General features: G+C 43.4%; 1 protein-coding gene across 4 annotated transcripts in view; it reads right to left on the minus strand.

Annotated features, from left to right (window-relative positions):
* Window positions 1–3,380: 3,380 nt before the first annotated feature.
* auh (AU RNA binding protein/enoyl-CoA hydratase) overlaps window positions 3,381–17,838 on the minus strand; it is a 248,056-nt gene continuing 233,598 nt past the window's right edge. For 3 of the 4 annotated variants that reach the window (XM_067983244.1, XM_067983243.1, XM_067983241.1), the window contains 2 exons: window positions 11,376–11,423; window positions 3,381–3,884 (listed from right to left, as the gene is read on the minus strand). In XM_067983244.1, the coding sequence (XP_067839345.1) occupies window positions 3,807–3,884; window positions 11,376–11,423 (126 nt within the window). In that variant the 3' untranslated portion in view covers window positions 3,381–3,806. Of the gene's footprint in view, window positions 3,885–10,927; window positions 10,968–11,375; window positions 11,424–17,838 lie in introns of all 4 variants that reach the window. The other variant, XM_067983242.1, reaches the window with a different exon arrangement.

Here is a 17,838-nt window from a genome sequence, read left to right on the forward strand (position 1 = left end):
TTACTTACAGTACGATGTTTTGAGTCACATATCCTAATTCAATACTGGGACCATTTTTCAAGTCTGTCCAGTGCCCTAGCATAAGTCAGGCAATATAAAGTTTGCACTTGCATGACTGGAATTCTTCTGAACCTGTCGATATTTCTAGGTTCAGCTTATTTGCATAATGGACGAGTGGTAGGCATGAATGTACTTGGTGCTCATCCATAAGGGGCAGGAATTCATATGTTGCTGCAAGCCTTAAGCGAGGTTTTTTCATTTTGCTGTTAGCATATTGCCCCGATATTTACGGGGAGGGAGCTGGGGGAGCGTGTTTGCAGTGTTGTGGGGGAAGAGGGGGGTGGAGAAACCCAGAAATCCTGGGAACGTGGAGGGTCCTGCCGAATTTAACAGCATGACCTCATTATAATTTTTTTTATTCCGTTTTCTGCCCGGCAGCTGGCCAAGATTGACAGGTTGGCCAAGATTGACAGGCTGGCCAGCTGCTAGGCGGGAAAACCATCAGTAGAAGATTGCAGTCTGGGACCGTTGGTGACGATCCCCAGCAACCGGGAAAGATCGGGGGTTGGTTGGACTGGCAATCGGGAGGGAGGGTGGACCGAGAGAGATTGCGGGGCAGAAGGGAAGGGTTGAATCTGCAATCAGGAGAGATCACGGGGCAGGAGGGTCACACCAGCAATCAGGAGGGTATCAGGCTCGAGGTCATGGGTTTGGATGGAGGCGGGGGGGGGGGGGGGGGGGGAGTTGGCCGATTGTGGCAGAAGATTTGCTTGAGGGGCCAGGGGCGATCACTCCTGGTCCTCCTGGCTCACAAGCAGTGCTGTAAAAAGCACTTACTTGTTTGATCCGGCTGCTCCCGTCTCCACTAGGAAATCCAGCTGGCCAGCTTTAAATTTAAATCAGGCTCCCAACTGCACTGTGGGAGCCTGATTTAAATATTATGAGGTGTCCCGCCTCTAGAGAGCAGGACACAGACACATCACACAACCCGCCGCTGTAAAAATGGCGGCAGGCACATACCCGGCGGTTTGGGGTCACATTACTTGATTTTTTATTTTTAACCCCCCACCCATACTGGGGGAGTTAAAATTCTCCCATTGTGTAGCACAAAGAAATGTTAGTGAGCAGTTGTGGAAACAGCTGGGTAGGCACCACAACTTAGGAGGAAGTCATAGAAATCCTGCTGGAATGAATGCAGCAGGATTGAACTGGTTATACTGAATCAAACATCTGCGTGGTGCCTCTTTGCTTTAATAACACCAAATATGTTTCAACAAACGGATTAACTAGGCTTTTGGCATGTGCATCTGCCTTCAACATTTTGCTAAAATTACAAATTTCAGCAGGCAACTACCATTAAGACTGCTTTCCATTTGATGAAATCTTCTCCAGCCCTTTAGATGGTTCTGCAGTACTTAAAAAATGTGAGAAGTATTTGCATTTCACTGGGCAATCTTTAGGCCAATTCAACAACTGTATTATGAATCTTAATCGGCATTTGCAGCGAAAACCTTGCTTCACATGTTTTTGGATTCATTAGCCAGTCATCAGTGCAATAGTACTTATATAAACCCAGTTAAGTGGAATTGCAGATTTCTGATTCAATATAGAAATTCTCCTTTGGAGATCTGAAGGCAATCAAACAGTTGGAACCTTTTGAAGTGACAAGTAAATTGTTGCATATGTTTAATGTAGGAAGTGCAGCAACACCACGATCGAACCACTTGCTGATAAACTTTACAAGTCCTGGATGATGACATTCACAAATATACAACTTTGCAATAACATGTTCTTGTGGTGTACTTTTCACCTGGCTGCTGTAGGGAATTATTGATTTAGGTGTCACTGGCTCAAAGTGCATTCTTAATATATCTAAAATAGCATCTTTTAACACAAATTCTCTCAACTACAGATTACTACTGATACTGTTTTAACAGATTTAATTTCTTAATGAAATTAGCAATGCTCTTGAGGAATATGCTATTTTGTTTGCTTATGCAACAAAACAGCCTCAGTATTAATCACTCTTCCAAATGTACTAATATTTCAATTTTAATTACATTTAAGACTCACTAGTTGAATAAACTGCCTATCAATATTCAGCTGAAGTGATGCGTATCTGTACCATTCTAGATAAAGACAGAGATGCTACGTATCTCCCAAAGCACTGATTTATTGAGATGTTGATAAGCTTCAAAAGTACAACAGATGCTGACATAAATTTCTGACTTCAATAAAAATTACTGAACTCCACAACCATAACTAATAAAAATAATTACTTAGAAAACTGCTCTGGAAGCAAACTGCAGAAAAGAAGTTTTCAACAATCATGTGAAACAACTGAATTGAACATGGTCTGTTGGATATATCTCTCCGTCACTATTGATCGTATTAGAATTGTCGAGGGATCAAGTGGGATACTGAATAGTTTTCAAAGCTTTTCTCACCTCTTCATCGCCGTTCCACAGAATGTTCCATCCACGGTCTCTGCATTCAAAAGCTGGCAACTGAGATTGCCTAATTCTTTACCATTTTATAAACTATTGTGGATGCATTCTATAACAAATCATCACCAGTTCTCCATTTATGCCTGTTCCGAAGACACTAGCTCAATATTCTGGATAGGATTAGATATAGAATGTGTGGCATCAGCTGTTTCCCATCACTTAAAGAAACAAATATTCTTATTTCCTTTCAATTTTTATGTTCAATCATTTCTAAAGAGCATGAGACATGGAAGATGAGAAAATCTTCATTCATACTCCACATTAAGTACAAAAACAGCATTTAGTTCACTTTCCAGTACATCATGGGTTTCAACTGCCAGAATTATTAAGACAACTTTGGTAGCAGGCATCCAAATCCCCTTTGTGGCATTTCTTACAATCTTGCGTTAACAAAATACCCACTTATGGGGGAGGGATGCTCCCATTAACTACCTGTGGCATCTGGCCTTTTTAGTGACCCTCCAATGGTGGCAGTGACACAGAAATATACTAGATGAATATGCAAATGATAATATATCAAATAAATTACTGTTGTTATTCCAATGCCATGCAAAATCACTATTGGCATTGTTCTTCATGGCAATGCTGACAAGTTCTGTCCTCCATGTTTTCTGAATTTAAAAAAGAATTTTGTGCTACACATTCAGAATTTCAAGTTTATGCACAACATTCAAGCTCATTCAAGGTTAATGTGAGAGGCCCAAATGTTTAAATCTATAAGGCGATAGGTTACTCAACATAACATGATTAACATTTTTACAAAGCTACTTCAAAGGCACTATAAGCAATGGGGTAGGGTGCAAGTTACTGAAATTAATCGTTTATGCATCATCATTCAAACAATGAATAAAAATGTCACATGACACTTTAGCGTAAGCAATTGTTTCAAATTTATTCTGTGCCAGGAAAGGAGGGATTAACACAAAGTAAAAAAGTAATATATGCACCTTTGTGAAAATAATGAATGCCCTTTCTTAGATAATTGTGGAGAATATGTAATCCAAGGGATAGAGAGGTAGGCTGTAAGAATTACCGTATTTATTCATTCATTGGTATTGTTTAAAAATAAAAATATGAATCCAAAAGAATTATATGGCAGTAAATGTTCAATGTAAGAAAAACACACAGTAGTGCTGCACATTTTTCTTTAAAAATACTATACCCAAAATCACACACATTATGGCTCTTAATCAGTACTTTTTGAAGTCATTTCTGAACACAGGGCAGATAGAAAATGCCATAAATCAGATGTTATGATATTTTTTGTTCCGTTCCACAGACTCCTTTTTCTGTGTCTTATTATTCCCCAGTGTATCGGGGCAGTCGTTTCTCTTTGAAAGCATTAAGTCCTTCAATCCTGTCCTTTGTTGGAATCACCTGCGATTTTAAAATAAAAAGTTGTGTTTCTGAATTCAGTCTCACTGGATTGCTAGGCAAGGTGAAGCAGCATACTGAGAAAGATGGCGTAAGAAACAGACTCATTCTGGAGAGTTGAAATACCATCAGTCCTGACCTCTGCACTATTTATTTTCTGATTTACAAACACAACCACAAAAGAGATTTTTGCTTACAGCCTAAAACAACATTAATGTCAAGTGCTACAATCGGCACCCTTTAGACAGTAACTACTGGGAACAGTTTATTTAAAACAGCTACGTGTGTGGATGTGTATGTGCCCGCAAGAGAGAGAATTTATCTATGTTAAGTAGTTACTGCCTACAACCTCACCTATGACCTTACTGCTAGAATAATACCCACAATTAAATATTATTAAATATATATTATAAAACAATGTCTAGAATTTGTTGAGAGCCTAAATCGCATTATAATAAATCTACTGAAGTATTTGTACGCCTTTAAAATGACAGGAAACCACATCATAAGTATCTTAAAAAAACAGGAAACAATTGTCTATCATCAATTCTAACAGGATTACAAATAATGCTTCATTCAAACAAAGCTTTGACGAGTGTTTTGGACACAGTCTGGGAGCAGCTGATTAGATTCAGAACGCATTGCAAATGAGCTAACCCCATGTGGACTGGATTAAGTAGCCCAGTCCTCATTCCCTCTTGGAAAGTGACCTACAAACAGGAGTGTCATTACAACAGAGATTAAAGAACCATCTGTCCACAAGTAAAAGATAGTTATTCAATGCATAATAATGTAATCAGTATATGAAAAAGGATTAAGATATCTTGGAATGGCTAAGAAAGTCAAAACAAATGGGTTCAAATCAGGAGGTCTTCTCCAAAAATATATATGGTAAAATTACTGTGTGTGCAATATTATTTTGTGAAAAAAATTGAAATTCATTTCTGTAAACAGCCATTGGAAATTGTGTTTCATCCTCTTCCTGCATTTTCATCGAGAGCCCTGAGTCAGGGTTTGGCTTTCTGAACACCTCTTAGTACTTTCCATTAAAAAGTGGCCAAGAACAATTCCATTATGATGTGATCATTAGTGATGTAATTTCCTGTTGCAGGTGACTTTTTAGGAAAGAATGCCTGTTGGAAACAGTATAAGCTACTGAACCCAGTCTGTTTGTTTCAAAAGCAATCTGTATATGCCCTAATTGCTTCCTGCCCACAAAAACTTGGTCTGAATATATGCTGCAGTTCATACTTCATACTTGGTGCCTTGTTTGCTCTCTGCTTCATCATTCTGTTAGCTCCATATAAATGCAAGACAGCATTAAAGAAAACAAGCTGAGAATGCAGCATTAATATATACTTGATTAACAGTGTATAATGTATTGCTAAAATTTTGAAGGAAGGAATAAGTATTGCATTTTTTAAATTGACAACCTAGATCAATAATAATTCAGGCAACTTTTTGGGATGCTAAAAATACAGGTGTACACAAACGGTCATGAATAATTATCACCTTTTTCCACAATTGTGTAAAGATTATTATTTTGCTGATTTTCCCTTCCCCCCAAAATTGAGTTATTCTTATGAAAATTACAACAATTATGGATGGTCCTGAAAGAAAACAGAAGTTGTTGTGCCTTCACTATAAAAAGGTCATTGTAACCATAGTGGACAATTTTCACACAGGCTAATTTGTAGGGAAAGCCAAAAACTCTGGGCAAACTTCACTACATTGACTTGTTGAGTAAGTTTACACTGCGGCAGTCAGCGTGCCCACTGTATTGTGAACTTCTGCAATATATTATTTCCTTCTCTTAGCTTGGAATCAAATTTTAAAAGAATTTGTAGAGGTAGATATAGGCAAGATGTTTCCACTTGTAGGAGAGAGGTAGACGTAGAGAAGGTGTTTCCAATTGTGAGGGAGACCAAAACTAGGGGCCATAAATAAATAGTCATTAATAAATCCAATAGGGAATTCAGGAGAAACTTCTTTACTCAGAGAGTGGTTAGAATGTGGAACTCACTACCACAAGGAGTAGTTGAGGCGAATAGCATAGATGCATTTAAGATAAACACATGAGGGAGAAAGGAATAGAAGGTTATGCTGAGAGGGTTAAATGAAGAGGAGTGGGAGGAGGCTCGTGTGGAGCATAAACAGCGGCATGGACCAGTTGGGCCGATGGCCTGTTTCTGTGCTGTAAGACAACAATAATGGGGCAGAAATTGCTAGCAAAATAACGGTGAGCTTAACAGCGCTCATAGTTGTTAGTGGCGAAATGGAGGATCAAGTTCTGGCGTTTGCACATGCAACGTGAAATGCAGAAATTCTGAATTTGCTCCTACTGGTTTGCCAGTGATATGACAGCTTCAAATTAAAGGTATATGGCCCACTGCAATCAGGGAAATCACTGAACCAACGTCAACTTGCTCAGCTGCCCAGCTGGAAAGCAACTAATATCGCCAAACAGGTATGCTTAAATATATCAGGTCTAAACCAAGTTTTAACAGCATGGTAAGTCTAAATGACTGTCAAACAACGAAAGATTAACTTTTAAAAACATAGAGTCTCATTACTCCTTATTTTAATAGTTTTTGGTCATTAAAATTATTTTTTTTTAAATTAAAAGATTAACATTTTTTAAAAAACTTTTCCCTTCTGTCTCTTTTATTTAATTCAATTATTTCTTACCCTCTCTTTTTTGAGGTCTATAACTGTTTTGGCAATTTTAATGTTGTACCTTTCACTTCCTGGTTTTAACGTTAGAAGCCTGCAGAGAGTTAACACAGCTTGTCAAAAATGCTGTGATCTGATTGGTCGAGGAGAGAGTGTGCTCCTCTCGCTTCTCCCAGGGTCCTAGCTTTGTTTGAACTGATGCTGGGCTCTTCTCCGCTTCCTATTCGAGGAAATGCCCGAAGTAAGTTAGTGGGTTAGTATAAATCTATGGAGCGGCGAGCACTGTTGGTTCACCGCTCCGAGCAATTTCTGCCCCAATAATGTTTTTGTTTCACTGATCATGCCATTATACACATCTCCAATTAGAAACCTGATAAAGTGGCTTCAACAAACACTACAGCCTGAAAACTCTGGTCACCACGGGGATGCAATTCCCCGTGCTTTTTATGGTTCTCATGTTCTGTGCTGAACTGACTTTTGGGATGTCTTTGGGGGCTTTCCAAATACCCTTGGAATTCCGCCCAAACTCAATCCTAACAGGTCTCGTTCTGAGCCTTAAGAAGGTCCCAAGTTTAAAAATAAAACAGATGGTAGTGGCAAAGGGAAGCTGGGGGTTAAGAACATAAGAAATAGGAGGAGTACACCACATGACCCCTCGAGTTGGCTCCACCATTCAATCAGATCATGGCTGATCTTCGACCTCAACTCCACTTTCCTGCCCGATCCCCACCCTTCCCAGTGCACAATTTGTGGGGGATCTTACATTCTCACATGGGGTGTACATCCGGCAGATCCAGGTTCCACCCCAAATCATGCTGGATTTGCATCCCCGTGGTGACCAGAGTTTTCAGGCTATAGTGTTTGTTGAAGCCACTTTATCAGGTTTCTAAATAGAGATGTGTACAATAGCATGATCAGTGAAGCAAAAACATTATTGGGGCAGGGTTATCTTTGCATTTCAGGATGATCCTGGATTGGTCAGCAGTTTTGGCAGAGGAGAGCAGGATCCGATAGCACTTCATGTGGTCCAGTCAAATCTGGCGATAAATGGATAAACTAGTTGTCCGCCATAATCATTTAAGTCTGCGTTCCTTGGACTTAAGGGAGTGTAGATGGGGGCCGTACCAGGAGGAACGACCGGAATGGGAGAGAGTAAAGGTTTAATTAGGATTGGAAGGAGGTAGGGGAATATGGGTGGTGAGAGATACAAGGAAGTGGTCGGAAATAGTCTTGTCTGTGATTAAGACCATGCAAACAGAATGATCACTCGAGATGGCAAGGTCAATGGGGTGGCTGTGAATGAGTAGGAGAGTTGATATTGAGGGAGAGGTTTAGGGAGGCTAGGAGGGCAATGAAATCAGAGGAGAGAGGGCAAGGTGAGTTGAGATGGAAACTGAAATCACCAAAGATGAGGTGTCGCTCAGTACAGAGGCTGAGGGAGGAAAGGAAGGAGGGTGTATCAGGGAGAGAGTCAGAATGGGCTGAGGAAGGTAGTACAGAGTGAGGATTTTAAAAGAGAGACAAGAGAGATGGAGCAAGGTAAGGTGCTGGAAGGAGCAGATAATTCCAGAGGAGTAGCGGAAGAGACTAAGGGGTGATTTGGTGAGGCAGGTGTTGGAATGTATAGTCAGGTGGAGAAGCTTCAGTAAGGGGCAAGGTGTCACCACCCATAACCCAAGTTTCAGTCAAAGCCACGATGTCAATGCAATTGCCCACAACCCTTTTCTTCTTCCTTCAGTTAGTCCTCTGTCACGTACCATTCCTGGTCAAAGGTAAGTTTTTTTTTCCATTCGTTCATGGGATGTGGGCGTCGCTGGCAAGGCCAGCGTTGATTGCCCATCCCTAATTGCCCTTGAGAAGGTGGTGGTGAGCCGCCTTCTTGAACCGCTGCAGTCCGTGTGGTGAAGGTGCTCCCACAGTGCTGTTAGGAAGGGAGTTCCAGGATTTTGACCCAGCGATGATTAAGGAAAGGCGATATATTTCCAAGTCGGGATGGTGTGTGTCTTGGAGGAGAACGTGCAGGGGGTGTTGTTCCCATGTGCCTGCTGCCCTCGTCCTTCTAGGTGGTAGAGGTCGCGGGTTTGGGAGGTGCTGTCGAAGAAGCCTTGGTGAGTTGCTGCAGTGCATCCTGTGGATGGTACACACTGCAGCCACATTGCGCCGGTGGTGAAGGAAGTGAATGTTTAGGGTGGTGGATGGGATGCCAATCAAGTGGCCTGCTGCTTTATCCTGGATGGTGTCGAGCTTCTTGAGTGTTGTTGGAGCTGCACTCATCCAAGCAAGTGGAGAGTATTCCATCACACTCCTGACTTCTGCCTTGTAGATGGTGGAAAGGCTTTGGGGAATCAGGAGGTGAGTTACTCGCTGCAGAATATCCAGCCTCTGACCTGCTCTTGTAGCCACAGTATTTATATGGTTGGTCCAGTTAAGTTTCTGGTCAATGGTGATCCCCCCAGGATGTTGATGGTGGGGGATTCGGCGATGGTAATGTTGTTGAATGTCATGGGGAGGTGGTTAGACTCTCCCTTGTTGGAGATGGTCATTGCCTGGCACTTGTCTGGCACGAATGTTACTTGCCACTTATCAGCCCAAGCCTGCATGTTGTCCAGGTCTTGCTGCACGCGGGCACGGACTGCTTCATTATTTGAGGGGTTGCGAATGGAACTGAACACTGTGCAATCATCAGCGAACATCCCCATTTCTGACCTTATGATAGAGGGAAGGTCATTGATGAAGTAGCTAAAGATGGCTGGGCCTAGGACACTGCCCTGAGGAACTGCTGCAGCAATGTCCTGGGGCTGAGATGATTGGCCTCCAACAACCACTACCATCTTCCTTTGAGCTAGGAATGTCTCCAGCCGCTGGAGAGATTTCCCCCTGAATCCCATTGACTTCAATTTTACTAGGGCTCGTTGGTACTACACTCGGTCAAATGCTGCCTTGATGTCAAGGGCAGTAACTCTCACCTCACCTCTGGAATTCAGCTCTTTTGTCCATATTTGGACCAAGGCTGTAATGAGGTCTGGAGCCGAGTGGTCCTGACAGAACCCAAACTGAGCATCGGTAAGCAGGTTATTGGTGAGTAAGTGCCGCTTGATAACACTGTCGATGACCCCTTCCATCACTTCACTGATGATTGAGAGTAGACTGATGGGGCAGTAATTGGCTGGATTGGATTTGACCTGCTTTTTGTGGACAGGACATACCTGGGCAATTTTCCACATTGTCGGGTAGATGCCAGTGTTGTACCTGTACTGTAACAGCTTGGCTAGAGGCGCGGCTAATTCTGGAGCACAAGTCTTCAGCACTACAGCAGGGGTGTTTTCGGGGCCCATGGCCTTTGCTGTATCCAGTGCACTCAGCCGTTTCTTGATATCATGTGGAGTGAATCGAATTGGCCGAAGACTAGCTTCTGTGATGGTGGGAATATTGGGAGGAGGCCGAGATGGATCATCCACTCGGCACTTCTGGCTGAAGATGGTTGCAAACACTTCAGCCTTGTCTTTTGCACTCACGTGCTGGACTCCGCCATCATTGAGGATGGGGATGGGGATGTTTACAGAGCCTCCTCCTCCCATTAGTTGTTTAATTGTCCACCACCATTCATGACTGGATGTGGCAGGACAACAGAGCTTTGATCTGATCCGTTGGTTGTGGAATCGCTTAGTTCTGTCTATAGCACGTTGCTATAGACTGCTGTCAGTACTCTGCCAATGCTGCTCTGTAACTAGATGCATGGAAGTGTCCCTCCGCTTGGGGTTGTCCTGCCCCACGGCACTTCCAGCCCATTAAAAGTGCTGTAGAATTATTAGCTTTATTTTTTGAAAACTACTCCTTTAAGAATTTTCCAACCATTGTGTCTCAAGAAGTTAACAGCACATTGTTTTGTCAGTGCAACTCAAAGGAATATGTGGCAGATTCAGCTTCAGAAACTACATACAGTAAATTACAGCAGTTTCTAATCTGAAATTACCATTGTTGTGACTACAACTTGTGATGCTTCATTGTATCATTCATTCTTCTCAGACAATAGTTCTAATGGGATGCTATATTGCTAGGTTCTTGCTGTGATAATGAAATGAGAAGGATTAAATTTAATTTGAATGGTCCATCAAATAAGGATTAAAATACAGCAAGAAAGTACTTTAAAGTCATTTTGAGTGGCATGATAGTACAGCACACTGGGACTCCAACAAAGGGCGACATGATTCACGTCCACAATTTTCCATATAGTGTGGTAAGTATCGATCTCAATTGTACCTAATCTGACAAGGTGCTGAGCAGAAGCCAGGTGATTTCCAAATGAAAAAGGGCACTTCCAAGCAACTAGTTGCAAAGTAGCAATGGCATCGGCCTGACAGTAGGTCACTTACCTGCTCTTTTGGCCAGGAATGGTACATGACAAAAGATTAGCTATGGGGAAGAAGAAAAAAAATTGCAAAAAATACTGCGAAACACAATAGTTCTGCACCTACATGGGTTTCTGCATTTTAAGGATAAGTTGATGGTGGAATAAAAGATTGTGAAGCTCCCAAATCAATGGTCTTTTGGGCTCCTATTATTTTCTGCTTTGTGTTTTTAGGATCAAAACTAGAGCTGCAAATTGCATACACTACTCAAATGTCATCATGAGCGGTGTTAGTATTGGAAACACAATTAACTGGTTGTATTTCTCTATTATGTAATAAAATATAATGGGAAAACGCCATTGCTCCTATATTTCTTAAGCTTTGTTTTCACCTGGTGGTGTACATAGCTAAAATATGCTAAAACAAACTACATATACATACACAGGCACATATACACTCTTAAAACTTATACCTGAGCATAACAGGCCTCTTCTATTGCTAAACCAGTTTTCAAATCGACCTGGAAAAGAAATAAGCAGTTGACAATAGTTCCTTAAAATGACACCAATAATCACATTTTACCACCTTTATTAATATGCTAGTATCATCTGTTTTGGATAGTTGAAGACTGATCCACGTTCACGGTACCTACCAAAATTATAATCACATAAGTTAACTAAGTTACTGTCTTTATTCTTGAACACTTTTTGGCCTGTTAAATGCCTTATTATACCTCACCTAGGAGCACCACATTTTCATCAGTGCAAATTATAAAACATTGTGACTGAAAAAAACACCTTCAATAATAAATACTGTAACTACATGCCAACCATCAGCAGTTTGGGGGTCCAGTCAGCATGTCAACATTTGTTGACAAAAGTCAGCGCATATTGGATGTCCACATGCATGTGACACTCAAAAGAAACCTATCAACTGCTGAAAGCTCTGCATCCTGCCACTTGATGTCTGCATTCCCCAGGGAGAGTAATGAAAATTTTGGCCCTTGCAGACACAGTGGCCCCGGTATTTACGAGGAGGCAGGGAGGGAGCGGGGGTGCGTGTCAGCAGCCATGAAATTCGGAAATACCAGGAAGGTGGAGATCCTGCCAAAATTAACGGCAGGACCTCATTAGAATTTTTTTATTCTGTTTCCTGCATGGCAGTCAGCCAGATTGAAGGCTGGGCAGCTGTCGGGCAGGAAAGCCTGCTGTAGAAGGCCACAGCCAGGGACTGCTGGGAATGGCCTCCATAGTCGAGAAGATGGGGATTGGTGGGGGGGGGGCGCTCAGAGAACAGCAGCGGGGAGGGAGGGAGAGATCCTAGGGGGCGCAGCGGATCGCAGCGGTGGTGGGTTTTGGGGGGGGGGGGTTGGTCGCGGTGGGGTAAGATTGCAGCAGAAGATGTGCTTGAGGGGCCAGGGGAAGCACTCCTGCTTCTTCTGGCCCACAAACAGTGCTGGAAAAACACTTACCTGCTGGATCTTTAGCTCCCGTCGCCCTTTAGCTGCCGGGTTTTCTGAGCTCTGGGAAGCCTGGCTAGCCAGCGTTAAATTAAAAAGTTTCCAAAATATTAGGAACACAGCCTCATTTAAATATTAAAATCACTAATCCACCTCTCCAGAGTGGGTTACTCGGCCGCCCTGAAACCCGCCGTGATAAAACTGGAAATAGGTGCGTTTGCTGTGGTTTGGGGTTGGGTTTCATATTTTTAACAATTTAAACCCCCCACCCAACCTTTCCCGCCCATTGTGTAGGGGTTAAAATTCCCCCTGTGTCTGTAACTTGCTTGATACATGTGTGAAGCATCTTGGGACATTTTTCTATGGTAAAGGCACTACACAAATGAAGTTGTTATTGACGTGGTACTTGTCAATGGGATGACTTGGAAGAATCCGGTAGCAAAGAAACTTCATGCTGGATTTGCCTTACATATTTGCTCAGGTTCAGAGGTGCTGGTAACTCCCATAGGTGGTTTCCAGGAGTTTGCCTGTACTGCTTAATTTCTAATTATACAATAGCATAACGTGGGAGCGTAACAATAATTCCTCCTTGTGATCGGAACTGGAGACCGTGCCTTTCACATGTGTCCTCACATGCACCAAACACTTCAGTGAAATGAGGCCAGATATGAATCGTTTGCTGCTTTATTTTACAAACAGCAAGTGAATGTAAATAGTTAACAGTTATAATTAAAACTAATTAACCTTACTTAACTTCAACCCCCATGCCCACTGTAGCCAACACTAGTCTTACAATATACTGCCTAGGCCTTTCTCTCAGTACAATATCCTGAATGAGCATGAACATGGCATTTTTCTCTCCTTTTTTTCCTTTGGACCACAGGAAGTGGGTGGGCTGTCCCTCCAATTCCTTCTCTGTTCAGTGATTTACCAACAGGCCTGTGAATAAAACTGGCAACCTTCCCCCCCACCCTCACCCACATGAGTGGATTCTCAGCAGACACCCCATGCTGGGATCAAATGAATAGGTCATTCTAACAGTAATAAGTGTGGATGTTTGTGGGATGCCTGAGATAACAAATTAACTACTGTCGCCAGTCAATGCCTGGCTCATTGACATATAAACTCCTCTTTGTCTTGATGTGGAGATGCCGGTGGACTGGGGTTAACAATTGTAAACAATTTTACAACACCAAGTTATAGTCCAACGATTTTATTTTTAATCCCACAAGCTTTCGGGGGCTTTCCCCTTCCTCAGGCGGTGTGGAAGGGGAAAGCCCCCGAAAGCTTGTGGGATTAAAAATAAAATCGTTGGACTATAACTTGGTGTTGTAAAATTGTTTACAACACCTCTTTGTCTCAGTGGTTGTATCACATGACTGTGAGAGGAATTTTTAACCTATGTGATCTCACTTTAATTTAAAACACACCACTGAAATCTAATACATTACCAAATCCTTTTTGCGGGAAAATAGTAAAAAAAAATCCTGAAACATGATACTGTGATAACCTTCAATTCCACAGGAAAAGCCAGGAATCTTACAACACCAGGTTATAGTCCAACAGTTTTATTTGAAAATCACAAGCTTTCGGAGGCTTTCACCTGACGAAGGAGAAAGCCTCTGAAAGCTTGTGATTTTCAAATAAAACTGTTGGACTATAACCTGGTGTTGTAAGATTCCTTACATTTGTACACCCCAGTCCATCACCGGCATCTCCACATCACCGGAAAAGCCGTCCTTGTTCCTGGCATTGTCTGCAGATCATTCTGCAGCTGATGGTAGAAATGTGTATTGTGAAACAAAGGCAGTGAAGACTGGTCTCATCTGACATGTCTAGGCACAAGTGGAGGGGTTTATAATTGCAGTTCCCGAGGTAGTGGCGGGTTCAGACAGAACACTTCAGGTATCATTGCAGCTGCACTGGTGGTCCCTCGAACTCCTCTTCCTCAACTGAAGTATGCAGTACATTTGGGAGCTGGCCAGCAATCCCCAGGCTCAGCACTTTGTATGGTGTTACTTAAATACCACAGTAACTACAAATACTGAAGGAAAGCAGCAACAACAAATGATGCCAAAAATTTAAAAATGGCAGTTCCCAGTAAAAATGGCAAACAAAAACAACTAATGCATGAGGCAAAATGCTGCAACATTGAACAGAAAGCACAATACAAAACTTTTCTAATGGACACATGTATACCTCTCTTTAAGAAGCCTGCTCAAGCAGATTAGAGTCCAGAGTGAGCTTGCAGCACGCAGTGGGTGGTCCCTTGCCCACAGCTGGGAATTCTTACTGCAGTTATACAGGGCCATGGAATATTGTGTGCAGTTTTGGTCTCCTTATCTGAGGAGGGAGTGCAACGAAGGTTTACCAGACTGATTCCTGGGATGGCAGGACTGACGTATGAGGAGAGATTGGGTCGACTAGGCCTATATTCACTGGAGTTTAGAAGAATGATAGGTGATCTCATCGAAACATCTAAAATTCTAACAGGACTAGACAGACTAGATGCAGGGAGGATGTTCCCGATGGCTGGGGAGTCCAAAATCAAGGGTCACAGTCTCAGGATACGGGGTATGCCATTTAGGACGGAGATGAGGAGAAATTTCTTCACTCAGAGGGTGGTCAACCGATGGAATTCTCTACCACAGAAGGCAGTGGAGGCCAAATCATCAGATGTATTCAAGAAGGCGATACATTATATATATATATATATATATATATATAGTTTTTTTTATTCGTTCATGGGATGTGGGCATCGCTGGCGAGGCCAGCATTTATTGCCCATCCGTAATCGCCCTCAAGGTGGTGGTGGTGAGCCGCCTTCTTGAACCGCTGCAGTCCATGTGGTGAAGGTTCTCCCACAGTGCTGTTAGGAAGGGAGTTCCAGGATTTTGACCCAGCGACGATGAAGGAACGGCGATATATTTCCAAGTCGGGATGGTGTGTGACTTGGAGGGGAACGTGCAGGTGGTGTTGTTCCCATGTACCTGCTGCTCTTGTCCTTCTAGGTGGTAGAGGTCGTGGGTTTGGGAGGTGCTGTCGAAGAAGCCTTGGTGAGTTGCTGCAGTGCATCCTGTGGATGGCACACACTGCAGCCACTGGTGAGGGGAGTGAATGTTTAGGGTGGTGGATGGGGTGCCAATCAAGCAGGTTGCTTTGTCCTGGATGGTGTCGAGCTTCTTAAGTGTTGTTGGAGCTGGAGTCATCCAGGCAAGTGGAGAGTATTCCATCACACCCCTGACTTGTGCTTTGTGGATGGTGGAAAGGCTTTGGGGAGTCAGGAGGGGAGTCACTCGCTGCAGAATATCCAGCCTCTGACCTGCTCTTGTAGCCACAGTTTTCATATGGCTGGTCCAGTTAAGTTTCTGGTCAATGGTGACCCCCCAGGATGTTGATGGTAGGGGATTCGGCAATGGTAATGTCGTTGAATGTCAAGGGGAGGTGGTTAGACTCTCTCTCGTTGGAGATGGTCATTGCCTGGCACTTATCTGGCATGAATGTTGCTTGCCACTTATCAGCCCAAGCCTGGATGTTGTTCAGGTCCTGCTGCATGCGGGCTCGTACTGCTTCATTATTTGAGGGGTTGCGAATGGAACTGAACACTGTGCAATCATCAGCGAACATCCCCATTTCTCACTTTATGATGGAGGGAAGGTCATTGATGAAGCAGCTGAAGATGGTTGGGCCGAGGACACTGCCCTGAGGAACTCCTTCAGCAATGTCCTGGGCCTGAGGTGATTGGTCTCCAACAACCACTACCATCTTCCTTTGTGCTAGGTATGACTCCAGCCCTGATTCCCATTGACTTCAATTTTACTAGGACTCCTTGGTGCCACACTCAATCAAATGCTGCCTTGATGTCAAGGGCAGTCACTCTCACCTCACCTCTGGAATTCATCTCTTTTGTTCATGTTTGGACCAAGGTTGTAATGGAGGTCTGGAGTCGAGTGGTCCTGGCGGAACCGAAACTGAGCATCGGTAAGCAGGTTATTGGTGAGTGAGTGCCGCTTGATAGCACTTTTGACAACACCTTCCATCACTTTGCTGATGATTGAGAGCAGACTGATGGGGCGGTAATTGGCCGGATTGGATTTGTCCTGCTTTTTGTGGACAGGACATACCTGGGCAATTTTCCACATTGTCAGGTAGATGCCAGTGTTGTAACTGTACTGGAAAAGTTTGGCTAGAGGCGCAGCTAGTTCTGGAGCACAAGTCTCCAGCACTACAGCCGGGATGTTGTTGGGGCCCATAGCCTTTGCTGTATCCAGTGCACTCAGCCGTTTCTTGATATCACGTGAAGTGAATCAAAACGGCTGAAGACTGGCTTCTGTGATGGTGGGGATATTGGGAGGAGGCCGAGATGGATCATCTTCTCGGCACTTCTGGCTGAAGATGGTTGCAAATGCTTCAGCCTTGTCTTTTGCATTCACGTGCTGGACTCCGACATCATTGAGGATGGGGATGTTTACAGAGCCTCCTCCTTCCATTAGTTGTTTAATTGTCCACCACCATTCACAATTGGAATGTGGCAGGACTGCAGAGCTTTGATCTGATCCATTGGTTGTGGAATTGCTTAGCTCTGTCTATAGCATGTTGCTTCCACTGTTTTGCATGCATATAGTCCTGAGTTGTAGCTTCACCAGGTTGGCACCTCATTTTTAGGTATGCCTGGTGCTGCTCCTGGCATGCTCTTCTGCACTCCTCATTGAACCAGGGTTGATCCCCTGGCTTGTTCGTAATGGTAGAGTGAGGAATATGCCGGGCCATGAGGTTACAGATTGTGCTGGAATACAGTTCTGCTGCTGCTGATGGCCCACAGCACCTCATGGATGCCTAGTTTTGAGCTGCTTGATCTGTTCTGAATCTATCCCAGTTAGCACGGTGGTAGTGCCACACAACACATTGGATGGTATCCTCAGTGTGAAGACGGGACTTCGTCTCCATGAGGACTGTGCGGTGGTCACTCCTACCAATACTGTCATGGACAGATGTATTTGCGACAGGTAGATTGTTGAGGACGAGGTCAAGTAAGTTTTTCCCTTGTGTTGGTTCACTCACCACCTGCCGCAGGGCTGGTCTGGCAGCTATGTCCTTCAGGATATGGGGAAAAAGCGGGAACAGGGTACTGAGTTAGACGAACAGCCATGATCATTTTGAATGGCGGAGCAGGCCCCAAGGGCCGAATGGCATACTCTTGCTCCTATTTTTTATGTTTGTGTTTCTTTTACTGATCTAATTTAAATAACAATTCAATGCAAATGAGGCCCACACATGCTGGTAGCACAGCCTAAGTTTCCGACAGAATAATAACTTTCGGGAAATTGGGTGCAGCCTAGGTTGGTGGATGTGGTTGCAAGACCCTGCCCGCTGTCAGCAAAGGTTCCACAGCACCGGCAGAGTCTTGGAAATCAGGGCTCTGTTGTTTACTTACTTTTACGTTGGAGCCCACAGGCGATTTATCAGAAACCTGCAT

Source organism: Heptranchias perlo, chromosome 4 (genome assembly GCF_035084215.1).
Source record: "Heptranchias perlo isolate sHepPer1 chromosome 4, sHepPer1.hap1, whole genome shotgun sequence".
In the NCBI taxonomy this organism is placed as follows: Eukaryota; Metazoa; Chordata; class Chondrichthyes; order Hexanchiformes; family Hexanchidae; genus Heptranchias; species Heptranchias perlo.